This window comes from Argentina anserina, chromosome 2 (genome assembly GCF_933775445.1).
Source record: "Argentina anserina chromosome 2, drPotAnse1.1, whole genome shotgun sequence".
NCBI classification, from domain to species: Eukaryota; Viridiplantae; Streptophyta; class Magnoliopsida; order Rosales; family Rosaceae; genus Argentina; species Argentina anserina.
In genome coordinates, this window is record NC_065873.1 from 26,496,969 (window position 1) to 26,511,151 (window position 14,183).

The 14,183-nt window shown below is 37.3% G+C and overlaps 3 protein-coding genes across 3 annotated transcripts; all 3 read right to left on the reverse strand.

Moving 5' to 3' along the window:
- Nucleotides 1–108: 108 nt before the first annotated feature.
- LOC126785259 (protein MRG2-like) lies at nucleotides 109–4,309 on the reverse strand. Its single transcript, XM_050510888.1, has 10 exons — nucleotides 4,090–4,309; nucleotides 3,936–3,986; nucleotides 3,694–3,707; nucleotides 3,221–3,339; nucleotides 2,793–2,833; nucleotides 2,468–2,563; nucleotides 1,570–1,649; nucleotides 1,047–1,216; nucleotides 552–636; nucleotides 109–441 (listed from the first exon to the last, which is right to left on the reverse strand). The coding sequence occupies exons 1-10, from the start codon at nucleotides 4,282–4,284 to the stop codon at nucleotides 306–308; spliced, it is 987 nt and encodes a 328-aa protein (XP_050366845.1). The 5' UTR covers nucleotides 4,285–4,309; the 3' UTR covers nucleotides 109–305.
- Nucleotides 4,310–5,178: 869 nt separating this feature from the next.
- On the reverse strand, nucleotides 5,179–6,365 carry LOC126784278 (uncharacterized). Its single transcript, XM_050509752.1, has 2 exons — nucleotides 5,907–6,365; nucleotides 5,179–5,334 (listed from the first exon to the last, which is right to left on the reverse strand). The coding sequence occupies exons 1-2, from the start codon at nucleotides 6,363–6,365 to the stop codon at nucleotides 5,179–5,181; spliced, it is 615 nt and encodes a 204-aa protein (XP_050365709.1).
- A 2,416-nt stretch (nucleotides 6,366–8,781) lies between these two features.
- LOC126785240 (cysteine proteinase RD21A-like) lies at nucleotides 8,782–11,639 on the reverse strand. The gene is made up of 5 exons (XM_050510867.1): nucleotides 11,128–11,639; nucleotides 10,132–10,367; nucleotides 9,894–10,034; nucleotides 9,306–9,758; nucleotides 8,782–9,195 (listed from the first exon to the last, which is right to left on the reverse strand). Exons 1-5 carry the CDS (start codon nucleotides 11,603–11,605, stop codon nucleotides 9,100–9,102), a joined length of 1,404 nt encoding a protein of 467 aa, XP_050366824.1. The 5' UTR covers nucleotides 11,606–11,639; the 3' UTR covers nucleotides 8,782–9,099.
- Nucleotides 11,640–14,183: the final 2,544 nt, after the last annotated feature.

Below are 14,183 nucleotides of genomic sequence, written 5' to 3' on the forward strand. Positions count from 1 at the left end.
AAAACAGATACAGAAAATTGCATAAACTATAAGATCAACTAAAAAACTCGAAAAAAAAAATAGAAGATCAACTTCCTCCGCAACTTAATAGTCAAAGATCGTTTGCAATTAAGAACTAGATCACAAAAGGTACAACCTCCACCTTCCGTCACATTTTTTATTAGAGAAGTTTCAAAAGGCATATGGTATATGTTGGAAACATATTACATGCACAACATTACACGGCGAATACAAGAAGTCACCTGCTTTTGGAGCTTGGAAAAAGCTCAAAACCGGTGCCAAGAGACTGCACAATAGCTGTAGTTTTACAATATTATGTACGAATTATTGCAAAAATATATCCTTCCTTTCCATTCTTTGTGATCTTGTGTACTGATTTCAGTATCTTCTGGTAAATGGTCATAAGAGAGGAAGAATGCACTCTGGTTCTTATGTAGGAACCTTCATGGTAGGACATGAAGAGAGTAAGAATGATGTTGAAATCACATAAGTGACATAATTATTGTGAAGGAAAAAAAATCAATGAATTTAGAACAAGTTGAAGTCGGTACTTGAGAAAGTCGACCAATATTTGCACCAGCTCTTTCAAAGTCTCCTCTTCAATATTAGCATCCACTAACAACTCGGGCAGTTTAACTGCAAATCCCAGAAGAATTACACAACAAGCTCATTGTAGCTAATAGCTTCAACACCTTCTTAAAGGGAATGAGAAAAAGAAAAAGAAAAAAAAGGGAGATGCAACTGCCAAAACTTCAGTCCGCAACTCAGCATCATTATGATGAATAACAAGAAAACATGTGGCATTCACGTGGAATTTATGGATAACACCAAGGTATACTTCTAGTTTCATTAAATAAAAACCCTTAGTCATTTAGTTTGTTAGTAAATAAGGATTAAGAAGCAGCAGAGAAAATATATATATATATATATAAGCAACCAGAAATGTGAAAATATATTTTAATTATAGCATGTTTTAGACCACATAGTTATCATACACAATTCATGAAGTCGACTAATGGAGTTAAAATTATAAAACTATTTCATACCATAGAGGCGTAATAGATGCTCCGCACCGTATACAGATGAAGGAGAGACATTATCTACAATTGCTTTCTCATACTGTGGACGCTCATTTTTGTAAAGAAGCATCACTGGCAGTGCTTTGTCAAAGTAGCAACATAGTCCTTTCAAAATCTCTTCAAGGGGATGAGCTTTCCTAGATACACATTAATATAGTCCATATAAAGGTTCAGTGTTTTTGCATAGATTTGAAGGACTTTAAGCCAAGCGCATATATGCAAATTAGATTCTAGAAACTACAGAAGTCTATATGACAGTTTTATGTCCAAATACAAAAGTAGATATGCTAAGTTAAAGAACAAACAAATTGTCTTAACGATTGAAGTCATATGAACAATGCATAACATAGAAATTTACCCTCCCTCTGTTATTATTTTATTTAATGGATTCATGGGGGAACTGGTGCCAGTTTAGAATAAGAAAAGGAAAGGTAAGAAATATAGGATGTTGAGAGAGAGAGAGAGAGTTATAACAAGGGAGAAAACTTACAAGTCATCGCTCTTTGATCTGTATTCAAGATACTTCTTCAGTATGTCATCAACATTTGGAGTCCGGGGAAGTTTAACAAGCTGCAAGAATGGACATGAGCCTGAATATATGGGATATTATTACGTGGGAATTTCATAAGAAGTGAATATGGGATATAATTTCGGTTTTTTTTTGGGACAACTACAATGAAAAGAGAGGATGTATCAGAATTGAGGATATCAGAAGCTAAGCACATAACATCTGAAATATGCTAGACCCACCATTCAACTAGTATATGCCAAGACATCTCTAGTCCTATTGTAAAAATCCAAAAACAACTAATCCATTCCTTATGGGATGCCATATGCAACATTTACTCGCTACATAACAACAATTAGAAGTATACAACCAACCGTTTGTGATTCCATAATCTAGTCTAAAGAATCCACATTCCAATCTTTAAAATGGTGGATTTTTTTATTGCTGAGATATAGTTATCCCTTCATTCCATATTACACTCATAATATGTGCTGCAAAGCTAAGATGGACAAGACAGATGGCCAAGTGTCTTTCATATCACCATGAAAGGTATGATGGTTCTCCACAAGAGACTTGATGATGAAACAATTTGTGTGTTTTAAAGATTAATTCTATAGCAATGCATCCTAATTCTCTTAGAAAAGGAGCTAACAACTTTAGTTGCAATGCTGACTTCCTGCTCAAGACTTCTGATGAATCACATATTCTTAACGCCAACAGTATAAGAAGAGATTGCAAGTTTTGAATTTTAGCTGTGACAAAACTGAAAAACTTGAATAGTATTACCGGCCAAGAGAAATAAGAAGCAAATAAACTATACCAAATCCCAGAAAGAAAAATTCAAGACATTGTTTAAAATGTTGTATTGAAAGGAATATACCTTACCCAGATGAGTAACTGATTGGCAATCATCAGCTAGTTGGAACCTTAATTCAGGTGGCATTCGAATTACAAATTCATCCATGACTATAGCACCCTTTAATATATAAAAAAACAAAAAAAAACACACAATAATAAGCAGAATATAAGAAACAAAAAGAAAGCTTCAATATCTGAAATTGGAGATATTATTACAAAACCAAGAGATAATATTCGTTGATTTTCTATAAAATAATAAATGTCAGTTTAGTAACCAAACTGATATCTGGAAGCACCAAGCTCATGCACAAGCTAAGAATGCTTTAGGTAACATAATCAGAGCATACCTTAACAGCAGAGTGATTCTTTCTCTTCCTGCCACTTGCACCTGCAGATAGATTCATATCACATGAAAAAAGACAGAAAACGATTTACATAGATACTATACTCTGCGAATAGCATCTACGAGTGTATTTAACTTGAGAAACAGATCCAAGATATGATCACAAGGTAGCGTGTTCTATCATACTTCTTTTTTGTGGAAAGGAATTCAATAATCTTGTTGTTACTTTATATATACTCCTATTAAGGGCAGTAAAGGTTTACAAAAGAATTTAGATCACATGTGAGAGATTCTTCATTATTAGGCTAACCATTTCTCTTAGTTCAGAATTTAATGAATGAAGAAAAAGATTTAAAAAAAAAACTTGTTCAGCTACTGCATAAATTAAATTAAACCCAACAAAAGGGAAAGATTCAAGATCATAAAACCAACCATGATGACTTGTTGGTTTAGCCTCTGTGCGTGATGGTTTTGGATCCTTGTTTGTACCGTCTTTCTTACTGGCGAGCTGCTGTTTCTCCCTATTCTCCAGGCGTACCCACTCATCCCAACTGATGAAGGAATTAATAAAAAAACATGTAATTATGCGAAAAAGTCTGCGGCTTAAGCTTAAGTCTTCGTCACTGAAATGTAGCTGAATCCCTCAGATCAAAATATCCTATTACGAAGTATGCTCTGATAATAACATCTACAAAAATGCATCTCTTTAATAGTTAACAAAACTGAAATCATGATGCCATGCATAAGAAACATGAAAATTCAATCGAAACAGAAAATGATAACTGAAAAATAAAATGACATAAATTGAAGAACATGCTTCCAACAACCACCACCAGCTTGTTGCATGAAATATGAAATCAAAAGCTTGAAACTTTGTGGGATAGGCACGCAGAAATTGAGCTCACCTTTTGTTCCATCCCTGCAGCACATAGAGAGTTTACAATCAAGATATGTAGATACTACACCAAAGCAATGTAAGAAATGAATCAAATGCATATGAGACCAAATTGAAATCCTAGTCCTAATCAAAACACGTAAGCATGGAGCTTTATCTGGTCCGGTACAAAAAGTATGGAACTTGAAAATGAAACAAGACATGTTTGATGGAGGAATCAAATCATAAGAGAACAGATAGATGGAAACTTACATGATAATGAATAAGAACCCTCCATTCGTAGTGAAATTGAGTGTTGATCACCTTGGAGAGTAAAAACACAAAGCCCACAGTGGGAATTACTCAACAATCAAATCACCCCATTCCCTCAAAATGTAAATTCCAGTGTTTCAGTCTAGAGTTTTACCTTGGCTTCGTAAATGTGAGTGTTGTGATAAGCGAGGACCTTCTCTCCCACAAAGAAGGGGCATAAATCAGAGGAGAGGTCGTCGTCGTCTTCATATTCGATGATTCCGGAATCGGTCTTGGTGGAAGAAGTGCCCGACTCTGCGGCAGAGGAGGAGTCAGTAGTGACATCATCATCAGTGTTGGAATGTCCCATTTTTTTGGTTTGAGTGGGTTTTGTGTTTCTGGTGACTTGTGTCTTCTGTTGAGTTGTGTCATGTTGTTTCTCATCTTATACTTCCTTGACCGGAGACATTTGGGGTTTTACTGTTCAGCAAAGTCGTTTACGCGCTCTGCCCGAACGACGACGTAATTGATACCTCCTTTGTAATAAGTCAATGTTCCCAGAGAACCCACAATTTGTTCTTGTTCTTGTTCTTGTTCTTGCCGATTTTGACTCATCCTCCTTCTAAACTTGGTTGGATTCATTTCCTTCTACAATCAAAATGTTCATGGATGTGAATTAATCCTTTTTGCCAATGATGCTAATTCGGATGATAATGCTGCAATAATAAACACAATTCATTCACGAGTGTCTGTATTATCTAATTTGGAAACTTTTTTTTCTTTTTGTATTTGCATTCATTATCATACTCGTTTGAGAAATCAAAACCATTGCTATGAATGAGGTTTTAGTAGCTATTCAGTAGTTTTCTATGAACGGCAAGTTTATGTAAAATAATAGATCGTATTATTTTTATTTCCTAATTGCACATGTATGTTTAAGCAACGTTGATGCATGGATTTTCATATAACGGAACAAAACCTATGTGTGATTGATATGTTAAACTGAATTTCAGAGAACATTGAACAATCGAAATGAACTAGTTTTGATCCACCGAGTACCAAGAGTGTAGAGTATAGACTTTTATTATTTGTCAAACACCAATAGTAGGAACATAATTACATATGACTTTAACTAGTACATTATTTATAAGAATTAGACACAACAACAATAATCATGACAGAGAATATATAATGAATGAAACGAAATCAAAGAATCATTAATCGATCTGTCTTATGACTTGAACCAAACAGTGCTTGGACTTCATCAGTGTCCACTGCCTCCATGGCTCGGACCACAGTGTTTGATCCCTCCAAGTCCTAGAGTAGGATAAGAACTAGTGAAGGCATGACCTTTCCCACCTGGACTTGGACCTCCATTCTTAATCCCTCCAAGAGTAGGAGAATTGGTGAAAGCATGACCCTTTTGTTAAACAGCGACAAGCGTGGTCCGTGGACCAACTGTACCGATACTGTCCCAACTTAGTCACCTCACAGGTGTTGGGTTTTAAACACAAAAGGCCTCAGTACAATTGGTTATTATCCACCCACTTATAAGCTTTATTTTCTTTGTCACTTCTTAGATGTGGGATCTCTCCTCTCCAACACGCCCCCTCACGTGCAACCTAATTTTTAGGTCTGCACGTGACAGATTAACATCCCACATACTGGGATGAAAGAAACTAAGGTCCAGTAACCAACGACACTTAGTGGTCATCCAATCGGAAATCCTCCGATGGCATGACAAAGTGGCACCCAACTCGGGCCCACGAAAGATTGGAGGCGCGACTGGAGAGGGACCCGCTCTGATACCATGTTAAACAGCGACAAGCGTGGCCCGTGGACCAACTGTACCGATACTGTCCCAACTTAGCCACCTCACAGGTGTTGGGTTTTAAACACAAAAGGCCTCAGTACAATTGGTTATTATCCACCCACTTATAAGCTTTATTTTCTTTGTCACTTCTTAGATGTGAGATCTCTCCTCTCCAACACCTTTCCACCTGAGCTTGGACCTCCATTTTTGATCCCTCCAAGAGTTTGAGAATCAGTGGAGCCGTGACCTTTTCCACCTGCACTTGGACCTCCATTTTTGATACCTCCAAGAGTTTGAGAAGAAGTGAAGGCATGACCCTTTCCACCAGGACTTGGACCTCCATTTTTTATCCCTCCAAGAACTTGAGAATTAGTGAAGGCATGACCTTTTCCACTTGACCTTGGACCTTCAGTTTTGATACCTCCCAGAATTTGAGTATCAGTGACGCCGTGACCCTTTCCATCTGAACTCGGGCCTCCACCAGCCTTCATGCCTTCAATGTAAAACCCACCAATATCAAACAAATCACTTCCAATTCTCAGAGGACGAGCTTCTGATACCATCGAAACCCAACTAGAGGTCATGATGACAAGAACAAGAACAAATAAGGAGCAGATAGGATTGTAACTTTTGGCCATCTGAACTATACCGTGATCGAATGATTTGAGCAATATTAAGCTAGTGTTGTTTGCAGATGAATGATTTGAGCTATGAAAGATGGTAATAGATCTGTGCCCTATATATAGTACTAAACTAGCTACGTGCGTAGTAGTAGTGGTGCATCATCTGTGACAATGTGAAAATGAGAATCATATATTTGACTGAGTGGCGTTGCTGGGAAAAGGAGGGAAACTGCAGGGCTGGCGAGCTCGCTCCTTTCAAGTCTAAGTTTGAACTTTCAAAGATGAAATAGAGGAAGAGGACGTGTAATTATACGTAATCATAGGTCAGGGATAAAATAGAAGTTCGAACTTACTAGAAATGAATAGGTAAATGAAAAGGAATATTCGAATACGAGCTTAAAACTTAGAAGGAAAAACGAGGGCGGCCGGGGACGTAATCAAGTCGAATCATACTTGCTAGAAGTTGAAATGAAAAAGAAGCTAAGAATTTGTGAGTATAAGCAGTTGAGAGGGTGGTTCGTTTGCAGGTGGGATATGAATTTGCAGTGACAGAGTCCCATTAGAGAGAAAGAAAGACTAGTATTACTAGTGCTCCCTGTAATTCTGCCCACGCCTGTATACTAAGTTGTGGCCACCTTCCTGCGTAACTGCCTGCGTAAGATTTCATTAAGCAAAGAGCACCATGTAAAAGGTGAAATGCCACCTTTCCAACTTTCACGAGCTCTTCACATCATTTAGTCATTCTAAATTTCTAATCGATGAAAGTTTTACGTCGATATGAAGATGTGAGTTCAGGTACCACATCATGAAATACCAAACTGACCAGTGTAAAATAATTCATGTCTAGTAAATCACATTTTAGAGCACCACAAACATCTCACATTATGTGACAGTTGATGTGTCAGAATCTCCAACTTATCGTACAATATCATTAAATGACGACTTAAATAATTTGAACACTGATCCGGGTTTTTAATTTAATAGAAAATTACTTAGTAATACTAGACAACATTTGAATTAATAAAAAACTCACTTTTCATATTTCTTATACAAATTAGGACATAAGTTCAAGTCCAAAATAAGTGAACTCAAATCTGATTAATTAATTAATTCTGTAATGTTCAATCTACTATTATTTTCGCAAAAATTAACAAGATGTCACTCTCAGATTTAATAAATTTATCTCTCCTCATTTTTTAGCTTTTTTTCCGGGAATTTTAAATTTTCCGGCCAAATCACCGGTAATTTAGAGGTGAGCCAATATATAAAATTATTCCTTACGTCATGAGTTTTCATTTAAGTACTATATTGCGTATTTTTTGAGAAACTTTGAAATTTTGAATTATGCTCATAAAAAACACAATAGCAGTTAGTTTTATAGTCGATAGTAACAACTAGATTCATAGTCGACAATAACAAGTACATTCTCAGCCGATAGTAGCATCTTTCAAGTCGGCAGTAGCAGGTTGCTTGATTAGATAATAGCTGTTAGTTTCATAATTGACAATACCAGTTAGTTTCTCAGTCAACAATAGCAGGTACTTTCTCAATCAACAGTAGCAGGTAGCTTCTCAATCGACAGTAGCAGGTAGCTTCTTAGTCGACATTAGCAAGTAGTTTCTTAATCGACAGTAACATGTAGCTTCTTAATCGACAAAAGAGGGGCAAAAAAGTAAAATATCATATGACATGTGTCAGCTTGCTATTATGTGGTCTTTATTTGTAACTTTTAGTCCTAATTTGCTCCATCAAATTAGGAAGTGAGTTTTTTGTAAACCGTAGTTTGTTATTAATTTAATTTAGTACTTGTGCATATGATCAATTGATTAGATTCAGTTATCCATTTTACAAGTTCTCTTAAGCCAACTCCAACCCTAAAGGTCTTTAACATGAATAGTATAGACTATAATTTTGGTCATTTCCAACCCTTAGGGTTATAATGTTATTTTAATAATATTATTTAAAATACATTATTTGTATGGTATCACAATACTACTATTTTCTTTAATAGAAACTAGGTTATTATTTATGTTCTTGTTTCATAATTTTAATTTCAAAAATGATGTTTAATTTTAATAAAAATTGATTTTTAAGCCATAAAATAGGCCCACAAAGCAAATAGCCAGGGTCATAAAAAATGGCATATATAGCTCAGCCCTTGGCATTATAGCCCCTTGAATTTTTTTTTGGTTTGACATGACTCCTTGGATTAGAGATGGAAAAAACCAATGTGGGGGGTTATATACACCCCTTGGCCCAGTTGGAGTTGGCCTTACAATCTTAGCTTGTGCCTTGAATCTCATATTACTGATATTAGAAGCCAGCACTTATGTTTCAGCTGTATCTCAATTTCACTGCTTGCTATTCCAACTTTTTGGTAGCAATTATGCAATTGATAGCTAAATGAAGAAAGAGCATCAATGACAAACAATATTGGAATGAAGCAGTTTTATAATTAGCCAATTATGCCAAATTAATTTCTGAATATACAAAGCATATTGGTAGCTGACAACAATCTTGTTTGTCTTTTCTTTGAACTCAAATGCAACAGATAAATAGACTTGTATATACAGATAGATCAGCGTCTGATATAATCCATAACAGACCATCCAGTTCTTGGAATCGAAACGATGGATATGAGTAAGCTGTACGCTATGCCAAGAAGGAGAACATCAAAGCTCAAGCAAGTTCTGATTTTTCTTCCTTCCTCGCTTCTGTTACGACTGTAGAAAGAGCCTGAGTATCTTGCTTAAGAACCGGTGTGCTTCGCATCACCTCCCAAAGTCCAGTGAGCTTTAGCCGGTGTGCGCTTCAATGCTTTCACACTCATTGGATTGCCCTTGCTCTGTTACAAGCACAAACACAATGTAAGTGAAATATGTAGATGAACAATTCCGACCAGAAAATGTAGACAAACAATTAAAAACATCAGCTGTAAAATTTAGTTGCACATACCAGCTGGCAGGTTCCTGCATTGACATTGCAGACTGGGTAGTCTGATGGGCAGCAACTGTAATGGTCATCACAGCAGGTGGCGCCTTCAAGAGGACAGCATCCCCAAGCAAAGCAGTAGTTTCCATATTGATAGATACAGCAGCAGGTGTTGCTCTCAGGGCAAGAAAAGTAGTTGTCACAAACCTGAGGAGGTTTAATCGGAGATGGAGGAGATGGACCAGGGTTAGGGGGATTCTGTCCTATCTTGACTGGGTAAGAAGGCTCCATTGCAATTCCACATTTTCCAGTTGCAGAGTTTCCAAGATTACGCTCCATTCTGATGTAACCTTCCTCTCCCCAGCTGTCACCCCATGAATTCCTCACGATCCAGTAATCAACCCCATGGTCTGTGCCATATCCAACAACAGCAACACCATGGTCTAGTGCTGTCCCACACCGTCCAGTAAACACACCCTGAATAGTTGAAACAAAGAGAATGATGAGTTAGTCCAATCCCAACTAGTATTTAAACTTAGTTTGCAAGTTACCCCAATAACAAATGCTTAATAACCAGTACAAAGGTATTGTGAAGTAAAGTGATATACTTACTGATGAATATAACTGGAACTCCCTGCCTCCTCCTTCAATAGCAACAGCAATTGGCTGATTGGCAACAGCCTTTTTCAATGCTTTCTCATCGTATGTGGGAACATCTTCGTAAGAATCTATTGAAACCACTCTGGCATTTTTCTGCAGAAAAGGACCAAAAGTGTGAGAAGATAGCTCTGTGTCAAATATAAAGGCAATTGCTTCCGTGTTTTATATGTTTTTAAGAACAAATACTTACCCTGTAGGTGTCACATGTGGAATCATATCCTTTGTAAGGATAGTCTTCTTCACTGTCAATGCCACCATTGTTAATGATGAACTCAAAGGCATAGTCCATGAGACCACCATTGCATCCTTCATTATAAGTTTTATCACAGTCGACCAGCTCCTGCTCAGATAGTGAGATAAGGTCGCCAGTCACTATCTTATTGACTCCTTCCACAGCACAGACTGTTGAGAATGCCCAGCAACTCCCTTCATTACAAAGAAACCATTTAAAAAGTTAATACTCAATTCAGTTGCATAAGTTTAAAAACAAATATTTAAGCACAAGTTCAGAAAATTCTTTCTCATCAAGATAGAGTGCATTAGCAAATATACCAACATTTATACAATTTGATAGATCATAACATAAAATTTCTCGTAAAGACATTGCTGAGCAAATTTCCAAATTCAATTGTTTTTCCTGTTTACTATAAAATTCTGATTCACTTTCATTTTAGGAGAAGTTTCTGGTGTGGGTTCAATATGTCAGCCCACGGCGTATAAAAAGTTAAATATAGCTCCTTTTCTAGCAAAACTAGCCAAACAAGATTATTTGGTCTGATCAGGCAAAACGATTATCCTGTCAGGTTTCATTCAAACTAAAATATCCGGAGGATTTAGCAATTACACACAAAAAAATTCAGATTAAAATACAGAAATCACAGACTACAAATCACATAACTCCTGGAAACCTGGAACTTAATCGAAAGGTTATCAGTAATTATCAGCTATCAAGACTCTAATTCGCTAGCTTAATTGTTAATTACAAGCCAAATCCTTTTAATTACGCAAACAAATAATCCGATCATCAAAGTCAACCAGTCCTAATCCCACACCTTTGCTCTACCATCAAGCAATCCAAAAGTCCAACCACCAACAATTAAGTATCATCGCTTAGCAAAGCGAAAATCAATTTCACAATAACAAAAATTAGCAAAAAAAAAAAAGGAAAAATGAAGAGTAGACTCACCACACTGGCCTTGGTCTTTGACAGGGGCAACGGCGCCTTCCGCCCTCCAATCAATAGAGTCAGGCAACTGATCGCCGACACGTGGCGCGTAGCGGTCACTCTTGGTCTTAGACAACCTATTTGCAGCACGGGGCTTAGTCCCTAGGTACTTTGACCGGTACTCCTCGTTGGACTGATCGGCGAACTTGTTCAGACCGAGCTTGTAGCTCAAGTTGAGAGCGTTGCGTTCGTCGATGAACCTGAGGTTGTCTTTGAAGATCTCGAACCGCTTCTCCTTCTCTCCCAAGCCGTTGTAGGCTTTACCGTGCTTGGCCAGCCAGCCCTCGTACAGTGACATCACCTCGTCGTCGGTCCTCCAGCTGGCAGAAGCGTGGGAGTTGTCGTAGGCGATGATCGACATGTCGGAGGCGGAGGAGACGGCGAACATGGCGAGGAGGAGGATCGCCATGATCGGCGATGATGATCGGTACGGACCCATGATTTCAAGGAGGAAGAGGGTAAGAAATGAATGAGTATGAGAAAGTGGGAGAGGTGGGGCTGTGCTTTATAAAGCCAGAAGCTGCTATTGGAAAATATAATTATTGTTAATTAAATAATTATGTGTTCATTTTACGAAATTATTGAAATTGATTGAGTTTCCTTCTCTTGACGAACGAGGGGTGAAAAGTAATTAAGGGGAGGATAAATGAGAAATTAAGGAGGTGGATGATAAGGAAGGCAACAAAGTGCGGGGACAAGTGGATGAGATATGATAGGCTGGAGAAGATTCCATGTCCCAAATCGAACAGCCTATCGCTGTTGGCCGAGAGACACAACCAGACGTATCTACGGCTCAAGTTGAGTAACAGCGGTTGATTTTCTTAGCTCCGGTGACTGCTCTCACGGGGTTCCGATGAGCCTGATTTATAAGGAAATGGAGGAAAGGGTGGTGAGATTGCCACGTATGTAGTTCTAAAGCAAGCCTAAGATATCTTAAAACTTTCCTTTTTTCGCGAGTAGTTCATTTTAAAATTTTGACTAGGAGATTGTTTGGAATTTTTTTTTGATATTGTGATTCTGGACTTTGTCATGTTGTTTTAGATAGAATTTTTGAGTTGCTTGCACCATTTAGATTGTTTCCACCTTTCACCATCAAGAGGCACCAAGTCACGTCGCTTGTGATTTTTTTTTCATGTTTGAAAACAAATTTTAACAGAGACTCTTTGTAGTATTTTCTACTATCACAAGGAAATTCTACTTGCCAGATTAGTGAACGGACAAAGTCAAATCCAGCTCAATAATGGAGCCAATCTTTCGTTTTATTATTAAGTTACTTGTTTTGCTAAGCTAACGGGGGCGGGAATTTAGGTGCATGTAGAGTTGGAATCTTGGTGTTCACATATGATATGGCTGATAGTTAGTTCATGCTCTGACGAATTTGCCCTACTTCCAAGCCTCTGAATTACGGCCATACATCAATTATAGGAATCCAGGAAGGTAAACAAATATCCTATCCAAAAGGGATACTAATCACCATCAGAGACCTAAAGGATATCATTATTCTGGGGCAACAACGTAACACACCAACACCAACATTCATTGAGAAAATACAAAGGCATTAGTAGCAATTGTATGAGTGGCCTACGGAGATTCATAAACTATAAGATATTTCTTGCGTCGTCCGATCCAAAATGCAACACGGCACGAGAAAATTTAGGTTGCTATATGGTCCCGCTTATGGATTAATATATAATTGACATTTGCATCTTATTTAATGTGTACTACCGATTTGTAATTTTGAGTGATAGAGGATGGAGACGTGAAAGATGAAGAAAATGAATAATGACAAACTATATTTGCAAATTGATTCCAATTTTGTAATGTAGTAGCTAGCCTAACACAACAACAAAACCACGATACTCTCGTTTTCAAGACTCAAGTTAAAAATTTAGCTTAGGTGGTAATTTCAATTTGGGAATATTCATGGTCACTTAACTCTTATTTTTTGTTGTATATAAATGATTAGCCTCGCAACCACCACAACTTCATAAGTAATTAAATTGGTAAGAGTTTATATATGAAACACCTAGCTAACGAGGCTCGGACTCCACCAACAATGATTAAAGTTATCAATTTATATAGATGAATAAACATGTTGAGTTTTGACATGCTTTTACTACACGAATTAGTATATGATTCTATAAAGCCTAACCAAGTGATCGATCAAAACTTATACTTAGCATTTTTAGCCAATAGAAAATTTGGTTGGTTAGATATGAGACATCAAACACATGATACAACACTTCGGTTAGAAATTCCGAACTCTACAAGTCTTGATTGTCAATATATAAATCGGGATGTTAATTTTGTGACAAAGAATAACTTGTTTTCTAATATACAATAAACACTTCAGTTAGAAATTCATAACTCTACATTATACGTATTACTTATATCCTCTTATGTACGAAACTTTCGGGTGGATTTTTGATAAAACATAAGAACTTGCCTCGAATCAAAATTTGTCTAGCATAATTACTGAGTTTGTCATCCTGCTATTTACTGATTGGAAAGGTTTATTTTTGTACAAAAAATTGTATAAATTTTAAAAAGTGGTCAAGATTTGGAAATTAAACGGGCTAGTGGCCCATTTGAAGTATGCAAGTGGGCATGCCAAACGAGCGGTTCGGGCCCATAGTCCATACTGTAGAAGTTTGAAGATCCAAAACAGTGGGCGGCGGCGAATGAATGGGGTTATATCCCCTCCGAAACACACACGCCTCCAATTTCATGAGTCACTCGCTGATCTACCATCAATTGCCGCCCATAGACATATCCCATTGTATTGAACTCGACAAATGCAAGTCTCTTTGAATTAGCAATGCCCATACATGATTCTGTTTCGCCGTTCCTACGCCGAGAGAATGAGTGCGCGGTTTCCGTCTCCACTATGAGATTCTCATTTGTCCATGTCTCTACTTTGTACAGTTTTGATGTGTGTGTTCTGAGTCGAGAGAAGGTCTCTAATGAGAAAGTGAGCTACTTAAATCCAAATGAAGGTGTGGATGCATAAATTGCCC